This window comes from Anneissia japonica, unplaced genomic scaffold (assembly GCF_011630105.1).
Source record: "Anneissia japonica isolate Jap-2015-1 unplaced genomic scaffold, ASM1163010v1 scaffold1005_len2656397_cov198, whole genome shotgun sequence".
NCBI classification, from domain to species: domain Eukaryota; kingdom Metazoa; phylum Echinodermata; class Crinoidea; order Comatulida; family Comatulidae; genus Anneissia; species Anneissia japonica.
Genome location: NW_022683792.1, coordinates 498,688 through 516,908, shown reverse-complemented (window position 1 = coordinate 516,908; position 18,221 = coordinate 498,688). Strand labels below are relative to the sequence as shown.

Below are 18,221 nucleotides of genomic sequence, written 5' to 3'. Positions count from 1 at the left end.
TTTTAACAATTTCCTGTACCCATTGATCAACATAAAAGCGACATAACTCACTTCGACTTCTACTGTGTTCAGTGGCGGACAGTGGCGTATTTAGGAGTCTTGAAATAGGGGAGCAGAAGAGGGAGGGGCGCGAAGGTGAAGTGGGCCCTTGATGATTAAGTAAGGGGCGCTGTCGCAAAATAGTGATTTGAGGTGATTTTCAACTACTTGAGCATGATTTTTTTTCCTTTGGACATTTCCAATGGGCGGGGGCGACTGAGGAGCACTCCCCTAGATACGTCACTGGTGGCGGACAAGTATGAAACCCTGTCGTAAACTAGGAACACTGGGGAAAATTTCCGGGCACCACTTACTACTGCGCAACATTCTGAAACCACAATATTGGCTACAATGGGTACAGGCCAATTAAAGGCCTACCGTAGGCCTACTACTAGGCAAACTGTTGCTGTTAGGCCTAATACTATTCGAAGGACCTTACCTTGGGCCCCCACATTGGATAAAAGAAACAAATACGAAAGAAAACTGATATAAAATAGTAAGACAAATAATAAATGATACTGCCTAAACTACAGTCAAACCAGGGTTCTTTAATACTCAAATACCCTTGGCAAAACAATGCATACGTATTTTACAATGATCAATGGAAACAGTGGATAAGCACTGAAAGTACATAACGGTAGTAGTCTTAAAATTAATGCTTTCAAGTCACTACAACAGTATGTGCTCTAATAGTTATGTATTAATGTTGAAGCTATACTCTCCGAAGTGCTAGGCTTACCTGTTTATATGTCAATAATCTACTTACGGTTACCATATCATTTATTATTATTCATCTACTAATTGGTTATCTGTAATTTAGGCCTATATTTGGCATACTTATTATTCATGGGACGTCATTCAAGGTTGGTAATCGTGATCTTAGGCAAATCCAACCACCACGATGTTATTGATATTACTGCACCGCCAATGAAGAAATATAATCGAAATGAGGACAAAATAGTCTATGTTAATTAAAACAGAAATCATTATTCGTTCGTGTATGTATATTCAGCATTTTGTTCATTGGCTAACTTTGAAAGCACAATTTTTCAAAGCTTGACTATCGTATGGATTGTTGTTATAATGTTAAATTTCCACATATGTATTAAATACTTTTTTGCTTGAATATGATTGAACATATTGAAAATCCAGGACATGACTTTTCGTCGGAATCAATTATTTCACGCAACCAAGCGGAAAAGGTACTAATGGGTATTCAAACGCAAATGCTACAAGTAAAGGTATTGCAACAAGGCGTTTCATGTTTCCCATTGGCGGACGAACTCATTTGTCAACTCCCTCCAAAATATTTATTCATAGAACGTATTAAACGTAGCAAGGGATCTCAGATCCAATTTTCATTCGTCCTGTATAATAAGCACAGAAGGACGGACGGGCGGAATTCCATATATTGTACTAGCGGAGGACACAAACCGAATAATAAAGAGTGGTTTATTACGAGTAAGTGAGCTCACCGCACTTTGCTTTGTGAATTAAACGCAAGTCTAGTTAGTCTCATGCTTGTATTTATTTTCCACATTTCCTGATTGTTGTTTGCAGAGGGTGTCATTATGGCTCCAGTTCTATACCGTTTCCTTGGACCTCTTCTACTTTTAGTTGTGCAATCAAGATGCCAACATAGTAAGTTAAAGCTTTTTATTTGATAATACAGTATACTCTTCATATGAATTTATTATCTTTAACAACACTGCATAAGAATACAACTTGCTATCACCATGCTATCACCGACTATGATAATTCATGATATTGTTGATGTTGACGCGATACTGACTTTTTATTATGAATCCAATAGATTTATAATTATGCTGATTATACAGGTTTAATGGTTATGATGATGATGATAATGATGATAATAATATGATGATGATAATGACGACGAGGAGGATGATGACGTCGATGATTATGATGATGATGATGATGATGATGAAATGGATTATGATGATGATGATGATGATGATGACGACGACGATAATGGTGACGATGGTGATGAGAATGATGTTATAATAATTATAACTGATAAGACTAATGACAATGATTAATGACAACAATAGTAATAACAATAATAATAATAATAGGGCCTATTATCAATAATAATAATAATAATAATAATAAAATAATTAACCATGTTTATACTAACTGTGACATTTTCAATGTCAATATGATCAGTAGTATTTTTATGGTTAATAAGGTACCAATTTCCTATATAAAGTCAAATATGCGTCATAATGAAGTTGAACTTTAAAATTAATATCGAATGTGAGAAAACTCTTTCCATTTGGCAAATAACCTTGGTCATAGATTAGGTACCTAGTCAATGGGTGGTATTTAAGATGCGATAAAATCTCTATATAGATATGCACTTTTAATGATATTGCTTCGAATTGGTCAATGTTCTAAGCAATTCTGACATATTAGAAGGCTCAGATTGGGCCTCCTTTAATATGGAAAAAGCCTTAGGGTCAATGAACTTCAATACAACACGATTTTCTCAACATATTTAACGATGTTTGTGTGAAAATAATATGTTTATTGTTATGTATACTTGTTGAATACAGCGAATGGAATTCACACGGTATGTCCATGGATCTTAAAATAGCAGCATGCTGAAGATTGAAAAGAATTTGTCAAATATTTTGATTTTTGTTATGATTCCGGAAACGATAGTTACAGATTCAAAATGGTATGATTATTTGCGCCGAAAATTCAGTTTTTAACAGCGTTTCGGGCAACGTTTCCCCAGCTTATTCAGAACTATGATCAAGTTTATCAGGAACATTGGTCATAAGTAGACATAGGGCTACGACAATATCGTAAGATACCGTCCTTACAATACAAAGGCTTCTACTACAATAACATGGATATTCTCATGCCAAAAACAACTCCAGTCCATAAGCATCATAAAAAGTTTATGAAGCATAGCAAACGTGGGTAAAGGTGGGAAAATAACCCGTACAGTACCGTAACTCGTTATTGTGCTCAATTGCGTATGGGCGTGGTTCGTTACTTGTCACATGCTATGAGCATATGAGGTACAGTACAGTACACCTTCATGTTTACAACGACAGGCGCTAAAATCAACCAGCGCATCGGGGTAACCCCTACTCGTTTATAACACAATGGGTTCCTTAAGGTTCACACGAGCCAGAAGCGTACAAGCCAGTTGCAAATTATTATCAGAGATTAGGCCTTGTTCTACCAACTGAACCCTGGGCGAGGAAGAGGTCTCGAACCAGCGCCGTTAAAGTCAGGCTCCAGAAAGAAAAAGTGATGTTTGATTGGTAACAGTTTCTCAGTTTTTATTTTAAAGAAAAAACAACGTATCTTACTCTTTTCTTATACTACTTCAAACACCCCTTAACCGTAGAATATTTATTTTCTTCAAAAACAAACAATTGTTTTCTTCAAGAGCCTGGCTTAAGTCAGCAGTGGCTCTGCCTTACCGCTCGGCCTGCAGTCGTCGCGTAATAATAGTAGAGGACAGTAGCTGGATCTTATCTCCAGTTGAGAATGGTTAAACCAAAATAAATAAAATCTCACGTGATTATTAAGTGCTTGCTCTAAAACATGTTTGTATGAACTAAAATATAATTCTAACATTAACATTATGGTCTGTGTTTGAGGCGTACCAATCTGTTGAGCTTTATTAGGTAAATTTACTAGGCAATCAAATCTATTAAACTGCCAAAAAAGGTTGTAAGGTCATTATGAGTATAGCACCACTAATATAGCACCACAATACCTCAAACATAATTATATGGCCCATCTAGGTGCGACTTCGCTTTTCTATTACCATTGAGGTATTATATACCTCCATGCTTCTACTCAATCTACGCTTCTATTATCTGTCTAGTCTGTGTAAACGCATGAGTAGGCCTAATCACTATCATAAAGAAATACATAATATGTAGGGCCTAAACATAAGTACATAGGCCTATCTATACATACGTATACAGTGTCACATCATAAAGAATATATCCATTAGAATCCATAAAGAACTTTTACATTATATTTTTAGTGAGGTATACTATCGACTGAAGCAAATAGGCCTATTAGGCATAATAGTACGTGACAAAGCAAGGTTTAACAGATGCTATAGTTAAAATTGTTAAGCATTTGGATCCAATTTATCCCAATCTGGAGAGGTCATTGACCTTTAATATTTATAGGGCCTGCATTTAACTCAGGCCTTTTGTGTCTCTCCCAATCCTGATGGAATGAAATGAGATATTTTTGTCGATTAAAGCTATTAGTTTGATAATAATATTTATTAGAACTGGATTCAAAACCTCAACCACCCATTTCCTTCTGATTACAATGATGTCTGTTGTCTCGTCATTATCCGTGGGCTACAAACGAGGACGTGGTGGGTTTATTAATGTGTTTACACTGCCTTCAATTCTAAAACAGGAACTAAAGTTAATAAAAAGAAAATTATATATAAACTAAATAGAATTTTAAATAACTTAGTTTATACTTAGTCTAACGCGGTTCACAGGCGTGATTTTGATTTATTCGGCATCTTGATTAGTTTGTATTCGGAACTAGCAGAATGAAACATTCAACAATTGAGAAGCAGAAAAATAATTATTATTATACGTTTGCTATTGAATTTTATTTGCAATGAGTCCAAACAACAAGACATTCAATCACAAAGTATTGTTAATAGTCCTCTGTCCTTATGTAAGCTACAGTATACACGAAATGTAAAATTGAAGAAAGTAAAATGTATTGAACCGTAAAATATTGCTACAAAATAGGTTGACTGTAGAAATCAAATATTTGATAATTGCCAATAAAATTTGATCGTTTTATTATTAGGTATTTGATGTTGATGGTTGCATCGTAAATACTGTGCAGACATGCTAACATGATCTAATTAAAATTATGATTGATAGGGCATAAATGTGATATCAAATCATAATATATGAATATAATATTCCAACATCCGATATGACTAACATACATGATATATGGGCTCATGGAATGCTTGAATATCGAAAATGTCCTCATTTTAATAATAAATGCTCTTCTCAATGACGACTAATTAAGTATGGGTAGCTTGAGTAAAAACTTCACATTAACTACCGGTAATTACTCTTGTTTCCATTACATAATAATTAGGCCTAAGTTTTAAACTCTATTCATTAAGTGCAGGAAATTCCAATTAATATTCAATGATATGAATAACGGGTCAATAGGTTTATATCAATGTTGAATAATTGTAGTTTTAGTCAATAACTTTAATATTAGCGAATAATTCCCATGTTAAGATACTTAGTAATAATTCCGTTGCTCTCTCTAATAATATACTTGAGCATGGTACAGTCTGCTGTCCTAGGGGATGTCAGATATCTCGTCATCTCTCTAGGGAACTTACTTTACTGTGTCCTCTCTATTTTTGTATATTTAAGATGAATCATTTTGAACGCATAATTCCGTCTAGCCGACGATAATGCCTTTCACTCAGCTCTAAATTGATCGTACAGTAGGCCTAGGTGGTGCTCTTTTACAAGTTGCTACATTGTTTGGTGTTACTGCAGCAGATCTTCACACGTTCACACGTTACTTCTTATTGTGTTTTGATTAAATCTTGTTTAATGATTTTTCTTGACTTTCGTATTCTTCTTTTTCTTTCCTATTAATTCCCTTGTTGAATTTGGAAACCACAAAAGTCCGAAGACTTATTCCATTGGGTCCTTCTGGTGAGTAGGCCTGCCCAGACACATCCCATGTTTTTATTTTTTTTAATAGCGCACTGAGTTCCTTACCGTGTACATGGTCCTATTGCGGCTTTAACGTCTCTTCCAACAGACAGTAAACTAATTGCAACTTCGATTTTAGCCCCCAACTGAAACACACAAGAAAAGTTGAACCAGGATCACTGTATAGCGAACACACGGTGGCAACCACCCGTTTAACTGACTATAAAGCTATACTGTATATTGGCTGCTATCACTGTCTGTTCTCAGTTATTCCCATTCTTGTCTCTACTAAATGAAAATTAAAACGCATACAGTAAAGACCTATGGCCAATTAGGCCTATATTGACAGTGTTAATACATAGAGTAAACATTTTCGACCTCAGAAAACAACACTAACTTTCTAATCTCACCAATGTATCCCCATTGCTCTCTGGGTAATTTTTAACAAACATAATAAGACTCCTGGGGCTTCTAATACGATATCCGGATGTTAACAGTTATGTTTTTGCTTATACACTATCTTGAAAAAAGAAATAGAAGAGAATTACTGATATTTGTTTATAACAGTAAACAAGTCTCTCAAAATACATGTAGGCTTATAATTTTGTAGAATGATGTACATAAAGAAAAATATCTTGTATTGTAGTCTTTCTGAAAGTGTCATGTCGACCGTAGTTATTTTAGGCCTACTTCAATCTTGCGAATATTTATGAATAAAAATGGAAACATTGGTCACTAAACAGAGATATTATTCGAAGTTACCGTACTTTTGCAAACTAAAGAGGGGGCTTCAATTTCAGATGGGCTTCTTCTCGAGATCAAGCCCATTTGGCTTCTATTCGAGGTTTTACGAAAAAGAAATAAATTCCAAATGCAAACCCTAATCCTTAGCTGGTTTCAAGTCAACTTAACACTGAATTGTCTTAATTTTTAAGATGATATTTCAAACGCCGTTTAATGACTAATTTAATATTTTACTTTTTGTTGAAGGTTTTCCAGATTTTGAATTTACAAACATTAATACGGTACGTCAGTGCACCACACTGTCACCTCAAACCATACTAAACAAAACAGTGCCCTTAAACTGTTACCGGTACTTATATTATATAAATAGATAAGCCTGTTGTACACTCTTTGTATAAGAACCAGTTAAATGTTGTCCAGGCTCAGTATTCTTATTTTATTTTGCCGCTTTCAGGCTGAAAATGTTTTTATTTTGTTCTTATTTTTTACACACTTTTCAAACATAGAAAATTATTATTGTACAGCAATATATTACTGTAATGTATTATAGAGGGTAGTCACTCCAACTGCAAATATTGAGGTACAGATTCGTTGGTTTTTCTATTGTATAAAAATACAAACCTTCTTTGACATTTTACCTCACCCTCCAATTTGTTCTTATTTTATAAGCAATTTCAGTCTTAGTGTTATTATAAAATGTGTTTTTATATATATATATAAAAAATGTGTAACGTAATAGAATCATCCTTTGTCAAAAAGAACATGACATAACTCTGAATTCTCGATCATTAGAAGCATTGACATTCTAATTCACATCCTTACATTGTGCACGTTGTCCGCTGTATCAGAGCTTCGTAAGATTGTACCGTACGTCATCAAAGGAATTATGAATGGCCTTGGATGAATTTCTCCGAGAAATCACAGTAATCTATTATAGGCGCATTTGTATATTATTTACCCGTAAGGGAAAGAAACAAACTACAAGAGAAAAAAATAGGCCTAATAATACAGAGAACCGTAGTGGTCGATTCGTAAACAGAGTAACTTGTCAAACACGCTAAACCCAAGGGATTTAAATTTATGATTCGTTGAGCATTTCAGCTGTTAAAATCTGACATTTCATATGATTTGATAAAAGCATAGAAGAATATGTGTAAATGATTGTCAGTCACGTAGGCCTATAGTGTACGTCCGTAATGACTAGTATGTTAATTTTTTTCCTTGACCAGAAAATTAGGCCGCTCTTTTCTTGGTTTCGAACAGAAACATATTACTATCAATTTCAAGATCCGGATATTTTATTTCTTTTTAAACTGTGAAATACGATACTGAATTAAACCGTTTAAACATTTTCAGAATTTACATTTTTTCCCTAAATAATATATAAGAAAGGTTATAGAATAAAATACAGGCAGAATTAGATAACCCTCATTCAATCTAAAGTAGGCCTATTTATATTTATATAGCAACTGTAATTAGACCTAATATAAGGAAGCAATATGTTCAGTTAGATTATGCACCGTAAATTCAGTGACCATGAGTGACGGATAGGTCTAGCAAAATAAAGCTAACACGTTTTTATAGGACTCAAGGCTGGACTTCCTAATAATATATTTGCAACTTGACCAGTAGGCCTACTTTCATAACGATCATACAGTGAATCCAAAACTTAAATACGTTATCTGTTTGTTTCCCATTACGTTTTTGGAATTTAACAACATTTATAGGCAACAATGGTAAAAATAAAAGTTCATCGTACAAAAATTAGATCTAGGCCTACTGTATGTAGGTCTAATACGTAAGCCTACCTATATAATGATAAATGATGTTGACCACGGAGCAAAGTAAATTTAAATAAAAGAATAGATACGGTAATCAATAATGATAGACATCTCTTTGTCGTCTGTCTTATGATCTTCCGGCCCGCCCATGAATGCTTGATATCATATATAATTAACATTCAAAAGCGAACCAAAGATGGAATAAATGCAGTTGCCTTCAGTGCTATCTTTATACAATAGAAAACAAAATGTTACGTGTCGTAAAAATTACTAATTCAATTTGGAAAAATGAGTCATTCTCAACGCAAATGATGGAATTATCTTCATATACATGCGTACTCACGGGGTAGATTATATCAAATTCTAAAACGATACCAAATTGTAAATTTGTGCAAGCGCAAAATCAATGTTAATTGTATAACGTTAATTTTATAAGGCCTATAATCCAGGGTAAGAACTAGATGTGAACACTATAAATAGACCTACACTGATTCTGTATTTATGTTGATGTTTTAATATTATTTTAAAATAAACAAGAAAAAGGGTGGTTTTCCCCTTTTTCCCCAGCTTTTAAATATTAAAAAATCTGTATCTCATTAACCGCTTCTGAGTTGTTTTTTTTTGTCAAATATGCTTTTTGTGTCTTACAGTTCTACAACATATCAATTTTGTTTTCTCCAGAGCCTGGCTTTAGATACATCTTTAAATGACATAAGCTATAAATAACTTAATCATGTTTCTTACTTTCTCTACATAACTATTTGTGTTTTATTTTCTTGGAATTAGTGAACGATTAATATCGTTTATAGGAGTAATCGTTTGGCTTGTCACACTGCCCTGATGGAATTCCGTGATATTTATTAAGTTTTTCTTAAACAATAACATTTAATACTACTTCTCTCATGGAGGTATATAATTTGCCTCTCTTCATTAATATTAAGTAAGCGTTTGCTTTACTTCAATTCTGGTATATGGTCCCTATGGACACACTTTTTTTCATCTCCTCAATGATGTTCGAATAAAAGAACAAAATATTGAATCACTATGGCTTCTCTTAGTCTTTTTTGAGTCTGCATGATATTATATTATCTAAATATAACCAGTGGACCACTTTGTTTTTCATTTGCTTTATAGCTTTCAAAATTAGATAGTAGTTTCCTCACAGTGTATTAAATACCGTTCCTATCTTTTAGACACTTAAGTTGATTAGCAGACAATTTAAGGATATTATAGTAAAAATTCTGTAATTCAGCGATAATTAAATTCTAAATTGTTTTGATCTACAATAGTCTCGCTGACCTACAAATAAATTACGTTCAAGTTCATGCAGTTCCAAGACAAGATTCCGGTACATGTAAATGTGCAACGTAGGCTTATGTCGAACTAATAAACAGTGATTTATAGACGGATTATTGACATTTTTATAACTTATTTCATTCTTTTAAATAAGCAGTTCAATGCTGTAATTAACTGATTGAAGGGTTTTCCAGATTTAATTCTGGTGATTAATAATTTGCCTAGACCTCTGTAAAAACGATTTGCTAAACAATCTATTGGCCTAATGTAATTAATATTTACATACACAGATAATAATTATAATCCTAGATAATGATTATTATGCCTATATTTTGTATAATCGTAGGAAGCCTGCTACATAGGGCTATACTGTATTTGCCGTATACTATTTTCTTCCTCCATGATCCAGACAAGCTACACTGCATGGACGGCAGTATCTGATCAATTATGGCTGTTCATATCTATTGGAAGTCAAAGTGTGATAAAAATAATTGTTTCTGTTTTGTCTGAAAGACAAACATTGTATATTGTACAGTAGTGTACAGTATGCACAGTTTAATATGGCTTCACATAAAGTCAGCTGGGAGTGTAGTAGGCCAACGACTCAACAACTTTGGATGGACATTTAGTGCACTGTGTTCTCCAATAGGCCTATGTCAACCTGTTCCTCGATTTAAATCTAATTGGAGTCAGGGAATGACACTTCTTTACAAAATTTTTAGGATGTTACTTTGTAGATTGCACGTTAAATAACTTTCGTTTATATTCTTCTTCATCTTGTTTGATCGTTTTCACAGATAATGTCACAGAAACAGGTCAGTTCATGCATGTATTCTTCTGTCGTTTGCAAGGCACGCTAATACTAACTCTCCCTAACCATAACCTCATAATGTTGTTATAACAACTTATTCATCATTAATATTAATGAGGTTATTTTCATGTCCAACAAAACCAACATTCCTCTCAAAAATATAATATACGTCGATTAAAAAGCAGGGGAAAAATCATCTAGGTTTTATATGGTTTTATCACGTGATGATTATGGTAGCAAGCGCACATTAGGGGATTCTCTTTATAATATTGCGTCATATTTAAATGATAAAAGACGCAACAAAATGTAATAGATGAACATTCCAGATTATAGTAAGCTGCACTCTCATTGATTAAACACCCCGTAGATAATGAATTGTTACCGAGAGGATTAATAGTCGAAATCAACTCATGCGCATACGTACGTGCACGTCACGCACTGTGAAACTCAGTTGAAAAAACCATCGGGTAACTGGGTTGTCTGGACTTAATTGGTGAATTTCTAGGTTAATTCATTTTCAAATAAGATTTTTCTAACAACACGTCCTCGCATTGCTAACAAGTGATTTGAAGTGGCCATTATTCTGTGTTATATTAAAATGAATTTTTCTTAGAAATGATAGTCATGTCGAATTTGTTGGCCGGCTTCAGACGCCAATATGAAATCACCGCAATCGCAGTAAAGTAATCGAAATGGTCGAGGTATTGATGGTGAAGTCAGTTTTTATAAATCTGATATTCATAGAGTTGATTACGAAATGCCATCACAACTGATAACAATGCACGTTACGTTAATATTGAAATTGCAAATATCATTAATACTAACATGTTAACTTTAATTCAGTTGTATGATTAGATCGCATAATTTAACTTTCCATTATTATGACTCTAATAGAAATATAGTACTAGTGAACTGAATCGATGCCCTGGAGCTGCGGTTGATTGGGATATCGATACTACACTAAAACAACAGGAAAAACAACAATTACTAGGCCTAACTACTACTACTACTACTACTACTACTACTACTACTACTACTATTACTACTACTACTACTACTACTACTACTACTACTACTACTACTACTGCTGCTGCTGCTGCTGCTGCTGCTGCTGCTGATGCTGCTGCTGCTACGCTGCTGCTACACTGTAAAAACAGCGTGGAGGATTTCAGGAGGGTGAAACGTTTAAAAGCCAGTGGCGTAGAAAAGTATTTTTTATTGGGGGTGGGGATGATTGGCGTGTTAGCCAGTGTCGTAACAGGGGCGGGGGGGGCCAAACTGCCCCTCCCCTAACAGTTTTTACCGGGCTGACCAAGCCGTCGTACCGGGCTGGGTAATAAGAGAAAAGAAAGAGGGGAGAGGGAGGGAAAGAGAAAGAAGAGGAAAAGAAAAGAAAAGAAAAAGAAAAACATAAGAGAAAAATAAAGACAAGAATGTATAAGATAATAATAAGAATATATAAGAATATATAAGAATAATAATATATCATAATGACCAGACTCACAACACCCTGCAACCCATTCTCCAATTCAAAAAATTGTCATAACTCCTTTGATCTATGCTGCCCGATGGCGTAACCACTGGGGGACAAGGGGAAAATATCTATCTTTGAAAAATCTTCCCCACCCCTTTATAAATGCGCTTTTCATCCCCTGAAAGTGCCTAAAAACCTAAAATTTCGCATTTCTTGTTAACATGGGCCAATTTCCTCTAAAAATTGCACATTTTAGGGAGATTTGATCAATTCCAACGAAATTAGAATTAAAAACACCGGGGGTCAAGGGGAAATATCCATCTTTGGAAAATCTTTCCCCACCCCTTGACAAATGCATCCTCTGAAAGTGCCTAAAATTCTCAAATTCTTTGCGCGCATTTATTGTTAAGGTAGGCTAATTTCCTCTATAAATTGCACATTTTAGGGAGTTTTCATCAATTCCGACGAAATTAGAATTAAAAACACAAAGATATTTTGCGCGCTTCGCGCATTTTTTAGGGCTTTTTTAGGTTTATCCTTTTAAGTTATTTAAACACATAATAGTCCCAAACTCAAGAAAGACAAATTTAAGATAGGTCATTTTAACCTAAAAGAAAGGCCTTAATGTGTATTGATGGTGAAAGAATACGTTTGTAATAAATAAAACCAGGATGAAAATGCTTATATTTAGTTTCAAACACACGTGTGTGGCCTATATTATAAATAAGATAAGCCCTATGTCATATTGCTTTCTATATGGAGAGTGGGGTGAGGTGGGTATGGTAAATTACTAACCGGGAAAACAAATACCCACTCTGACCCAAGACCCCTGTTACGCGCCTGGTGTTAGCGCCAATGTGTGCCCTTGTGCGGACAGGGGATGTGCACCCCCCCCCCTTCTGAAGCTGGAAACCTTGTTTTTGCAAAATAAATTGATGTAATTTGCTATTATAGGCCTAATTAATAAATTCCTCATCATTCTTGGAATTGACATAACATTACTGATGTCGTACACATCCTTCAGTGTGAAATGTGACTCTCTTCGCAAGCACATCTAACATCTAAGTAAAGAAGAGCTTAGATTGGTATCAGATAAAATAATTTTGTTATCAACATTAATACATTATGCTAATTTTCATCTTTGTAAGCGCATAAGACAGTGCAAATTATTTCTGTGACAGTCTTTTGAAGTGTGTAAAGCTCCATTTTATTCCATACATAGTCAAAATATTAGGGGGATGATACAATTGACCATCCCCTTGTCAAATATTGGGGGGGGGGGAATATATCCCCATCCCCCGGGATCTACGCCTATGTTAAAAGCTAAACGTGTTAAGACATGGCTTAATGTATTTAGGATCTTGACGTGTTTAGCATTAAATGTGCTTAGGTACTTGACATCATGATGTCAAATACCTAATTACCAAAAACGGGACAAAATTGCGTGGAGCTTTGTGTTTAAATGCTCCGCGCTGTTTTTACAGTGTACTACTACTACTACTGCTGCTGCTGCTGCTACTACTGCTGCTGCTGCTACTACTACTGTTACTGCTGCTGCTATTGCTACTGCTGCTGCTGGTGCTACCACCACCACCGTGACTTACTCATTCTGTCATTTATTTTCCTTTTAGTGCCAGATATATGCAATGTATCTCGATGCAAACATGGCGGAACATGCATTAGTTATGGTGATATGTACATGTGTAAATGCCCCCCTGGTTATGATGGTGTCATGTGTGAGAAAGGTAAGGAAATATAGATATAATCAATAATTCATCCAATATTATTAAAACATTGTTCTCCAAGTTTATTTTCCTATTTATTGTTTTCAGACTACGTTACTCTTACAGGTACACATACATGGTTATATGCTTACAGTATTTATATAAAGTGTTCATAGTCATTGCATGTTCACGTTCCCTATATAGGCCTATATATTGCAATTAAAAATTATAGAAAAATACAATATTCTTTAAAGCCAGGTTGTATGCCCATTACGATGTGCCTATATATGTTCATGATGTGATGCCATCATGACCATTATTTAAGCATGTCACATTTTTTTTGTAAAATAAAACTGAATTTGATAGCATGGACAGGGATTAAACGCTGATGACGGTTCGTCTTAGGAGCTTTCTATTTGTGCGACGACGCGACGCTAGATAACGAAATCACTCATGCGCGACCGTCCTATCTGGCGTCCTACGTTCTCTGCATACGTAAATTTGGCCAAATTGCGTTCCAGAATCTACTCGACGAAGTGACTTTAACGTTCTCGCATGCGCAGATGACTTTTAGTGACGTCATTACGTTATATGTCCTACCGTCGTTGTGCAATCGAAAGCTCCCTAATAGTAAAGGCTGCAGTACTGTCGATGAAGTGCATTTATGTTGGATACATTTCATTATCTTGAGTTGAAAATGTTCGTTAAATTATGATTTATAAATGTAACATACAAAAGTATAGAAAGATAGTGAATTATTTATTGAACACAGTCGGATCTCATGCGACCATCTCAACTGCGATCATTACCATATTATTATTTGTTGAAACTTCTTGAGCATCGATGAAATTGCCTCGCTCTCTTTGATGGAAATCAATTATCGTCTTCAGAGTGCATGACTAAGGTGTACTTTGGGTATTATAGATCTGTAAAAATCAATCTTAAGTGATATTGAAAATATAGGCCTAATGAATTTTGATTCATGCCTTGTCAACAATAATTATGATAGTATTAATGGTGATAGAATGCCCTAATATGGTAATGCATAATAATATTATATTTTAGGCCTGCTGTATATATTTTAATATTAATATCTGAATACAACAAGCACTGAAAAATATAGAGAACAAAAATGGTGCCATTGGTTAATTATTTTGGGACCACATTAATGGAAGTATAATAATCATAACAATGAATGCACAAAACAGATGCATAATGTGTTGTAGGTATATACATTTATTACACACGGACGAAAGCTAGTGCTAATAAATTTTAGTTAAAAGTGCTGTTGTCATTTCGTATATGCATATCTCACAAACGCACAAAAGCCTAATGCTTGTATAGAGATAATGTCGGATTTATTTTAATTTTACACCAAGGACTAAATGTCAAAGATGTAAAATATTCATATCATATTCATATTCAATGATTCTCAGTTGATAAAAACTAAGTCATATCTATTAACTTGACTTAAATTTGTTAGCATTTAGTTGTGAAATACGCCGACCGTACAAATGCAGCAAGTGTTTGCTACCTGTCTCTTATACACATCTAGATGTGTATAAGAGACAGGCTGTCCTCTGTGAATAGGTAATATTCATTGTCAGTTTTTCAATTAGTGTAAATGTAAATGCAATGGAACGTGACATACTCATTGCATCTAAGTAGGGTCTACGTCTGCTACCGGGTGAACCAGTGCCAGCTCAGCTTAGTACTCATGTCAGTACCTGTCTCTTATACACATCTAGATGTGTATAAGAGACAGTATCTGAATACAACAAGCACTGAAAAATATAGAGAACAAAAATGGTGCCATAGGTTAATTATTTTTGGACCACATTAATGGAAGTATAATAATCATAATGAATGCACAAAATAGATGCATAATGTGTTGTAGGTATATACATTTATTACACACATATTATCACTTCACACAGGCCTAAACTAAAAACTGATGTAGTCACTGGTAAATATAAGAAATAGCGAGGACGTGTTTCAGAAGATACTAAATCACTACCGTACATAAGCCTAAAAATATCTTGTTTATTATTGTATGTATAAGTATCTATAATATATAATTCTATATATAATTCTTTGTATATAACGCATTTTTTAAAAATCATGATTACGCAGCAAAGGAAGGAAGTAGACCTAGTGATGAATAGGTCAATTTGATGAACTGACGACATCAAATTGGAAATGATCAATTCTAAATAAATTTAGAGAACCATCGTCTTCGTGTACCATCCCAATCACTCGTCTACAAGGTCCCAATTCGTATAAGAGACAGGGACAAGGACGTCCTCATTTACTGATGTAGGCCTATATTTTTTGTGTTCTTTCAGATATTGATCCTTGCTTACCGAATCCATGTAAACATTCCGGCGAATGTATATTAAGCAAAGACGACTCATTTGTCTGTAAATGTAAAGCTGGGTATAGTGGAAGCACGTGCGATATGTGTAAGTAATACTACATACATATATTTTTCTTCAATAATTATGCGAATGACTATTTCGTAGTTATTGTCGTGAGCACTGTGGTGCAAGTAAGTTGATGAAAACGGTTATTGTCTATGACGTCATGATGCACGGTATAGCTTAAGGAAAATTATATATAATACTTATGCCTTTTTTGTCTTATTTAACTCTTATCAAATTAATAAACTTTACAATATATAAATACTTGAATTGGTTATACTTGTATAATTATAGTCATTAAAACGAGGGAAACAATTCTCCGTCAATTAACAGACTGATTAAAATAGTCTTTGTATTATAGTTAGTATATAGGCCTAAGTGACAACTTGATCGTATTGGAAATCAAATGTTTTAACTGGTAATAAAAAAAAAATATAGACTATTTTTTTAAACGAGTATATAGGCCTAAGTGACAACTTGATCGTATTGGAAATCAAATGTTTTAACTGGTAATACAAAAAATATAGACTATTTTTTTTAAACGAGTCCGTTTACTGGCGAGGATTTTTTTCTCATTCTAATTTTCAATTTAACACTAATTACTTATCAAATTAAAGTAAATAAGTTTCATTAGTTGTGTATAAATTTTTAAAAGAATTAAGAATGCGCCTAATTATGTCCACACATTTAAAGTGATGATCTATGCAACCATTCTTCCATGATAAATTATTCTAATAGTATACTATAAATTGATTGTTTCCATATTCGTTGTGTCTCCGTACCGTTTGATGATGATAATCACCATGATGTATTTAATTTATTTAAATTATTTAAATTATGAAATGTATTAGGTTTTATTCGAGACATGCGGACTACTTATCTGTACGTTTTTACGAGCGATAGTCTATGAAATTAATAGAATTATACCTTCACTAATTACAATTAAACCTTCCTTAAAATAGTTCGATTAACGTTTCATGATCAGGACGTCAAGCTAGACACTGCAATAATAAAACCAATACAGCATCTCAATACTAGTTTAGTTAGCCATATCTTTTAACAAGCTATCATGATGGAATATTTTTTGTTAATAAATATGTGAAATAGCTTATAACGTTGGTTCTTAGGCTAATGCATTTGGGTATAATCAGTGACAGGCTCAAGTGGGTGGGGGATCAGCCCGGCCCCTAAATTTTTCAAAATTATTAGAAAAATTAAGAAAAAAAGAAAATTATACTTAAATTGATGTCTGAGAGTGCCATTTCCGGTCATCTAGAGATGCCATAATCATACTTTTTTTACCTCAGCCCTAAGCATATTGGGACTGAGGTCGTTTCGGTTTTCTTCATTAATTTTTGTGAAAGTTTATGCGTGTTCCCCTTCCCCTTTCTCTATTTTAACTACCCTGGATCCGCCACTGATAATAACTATATGTACACATATAACTAACTCTCTTATCAAAATGAATCATTATTGAATCTGAGTCATATAATAAAAAAACTTCACTTATAATTACAAAATTATCTCTTAGCTACAGTAGGCTAACGTATCGAGTTGTTATGGAATATCATCACACTAAGAAAATCACAAGTACATTCTCTGATTTAGTTATGTGTTGTGAGTTTTCAATTTTGATGTAAATTAGTTTAATTTAAGTTATCATCATTGCTCAAATACGCAGGAATATGAGAAAGAATATTTGAGGTGGGTATTGAGGTTTCTAGCCCAAAGAATATGTAAATTAATATAATTAATATTATATCTGTCTCTTATACACATCTAGATGTGTATAAGAGACAGATGCCTTGTTTTATTATCTCTGTATTTAATACATGTGTAGACTAATGAGTGGTCGCTTAGTGCTATGTTCAATATTTAATGATATAACTCTAAGATTAATATCAGTTGACATTACTTAGTATTAAATTGAACGTAATGCATTAATTATAAATGGTAAGTAAGAACATCATTTTTTACTAAAACGTAGAACATACCAGTATGTAGTGTCCTTATGTAATTTATTATGTTTACTTCGGGAGAACGTATTCAATTGTTTAATTAATTTACTTATAGGAGCATTATTGGGGTGTGTCTTTAAAAGTCAATCACTTCCTTCAATATCATATGTATATTCATATATATATATATATATATTCATATATATATATATATCAGTGTCATTATTATAGTATAATAATAATAATAATAA

General features: G+C 33.8%; 1 protein-coding gene across 6 annotated transcripts in view; it reads left to right on the top strand.

The window, feature by feature from the left end:
- LOC117101489 (sushi, von Willebrand factor type A, EGF and pentraxin domain-containing protein 1-like) overlaps positions 1 to 18,221 on the top strand; it is a 47,565-nt gene that overhangs the window by 8,390 nt on the left and 20,954 nt on the right. For 3 of the 6 annotated variants that reach the window (XM_033241464.1, XM_033241482.1, XM_033241460.1), the window contains exons 1-5: positions 1,233 to 1,500; positions 1,600 to 1,680; positions 10,381 to 10,398; positions 13,500 to 13,613; positions 15,938 to 16,054. In XM_033241464.1, the coding sequence (XP_033097355.1) occupies positions 1,248 to 1,500; positions 1,600 to 1,680; positions 10,381 to 10,398; positions 13,500 to 13,613; positions 15,938 to 16,054 (583 nt within the window). In that variant the 5' untranslated portion in view covers positions 1,233 to 1,247. Of the gene's footprint in view, positions 1 to 1,232; positions 1,501 to 1,599; positions 1,681 to 10,380; positions 10,399 to 13,499; positions 13,614 to 15,937; positions 16,055 to 18,221 lie in introns of those variants that run through there. The other 3 variants (XM_033241490.1, XM_033241474.1, XM_033241498.1) reach the window with 3 other exon arrangements.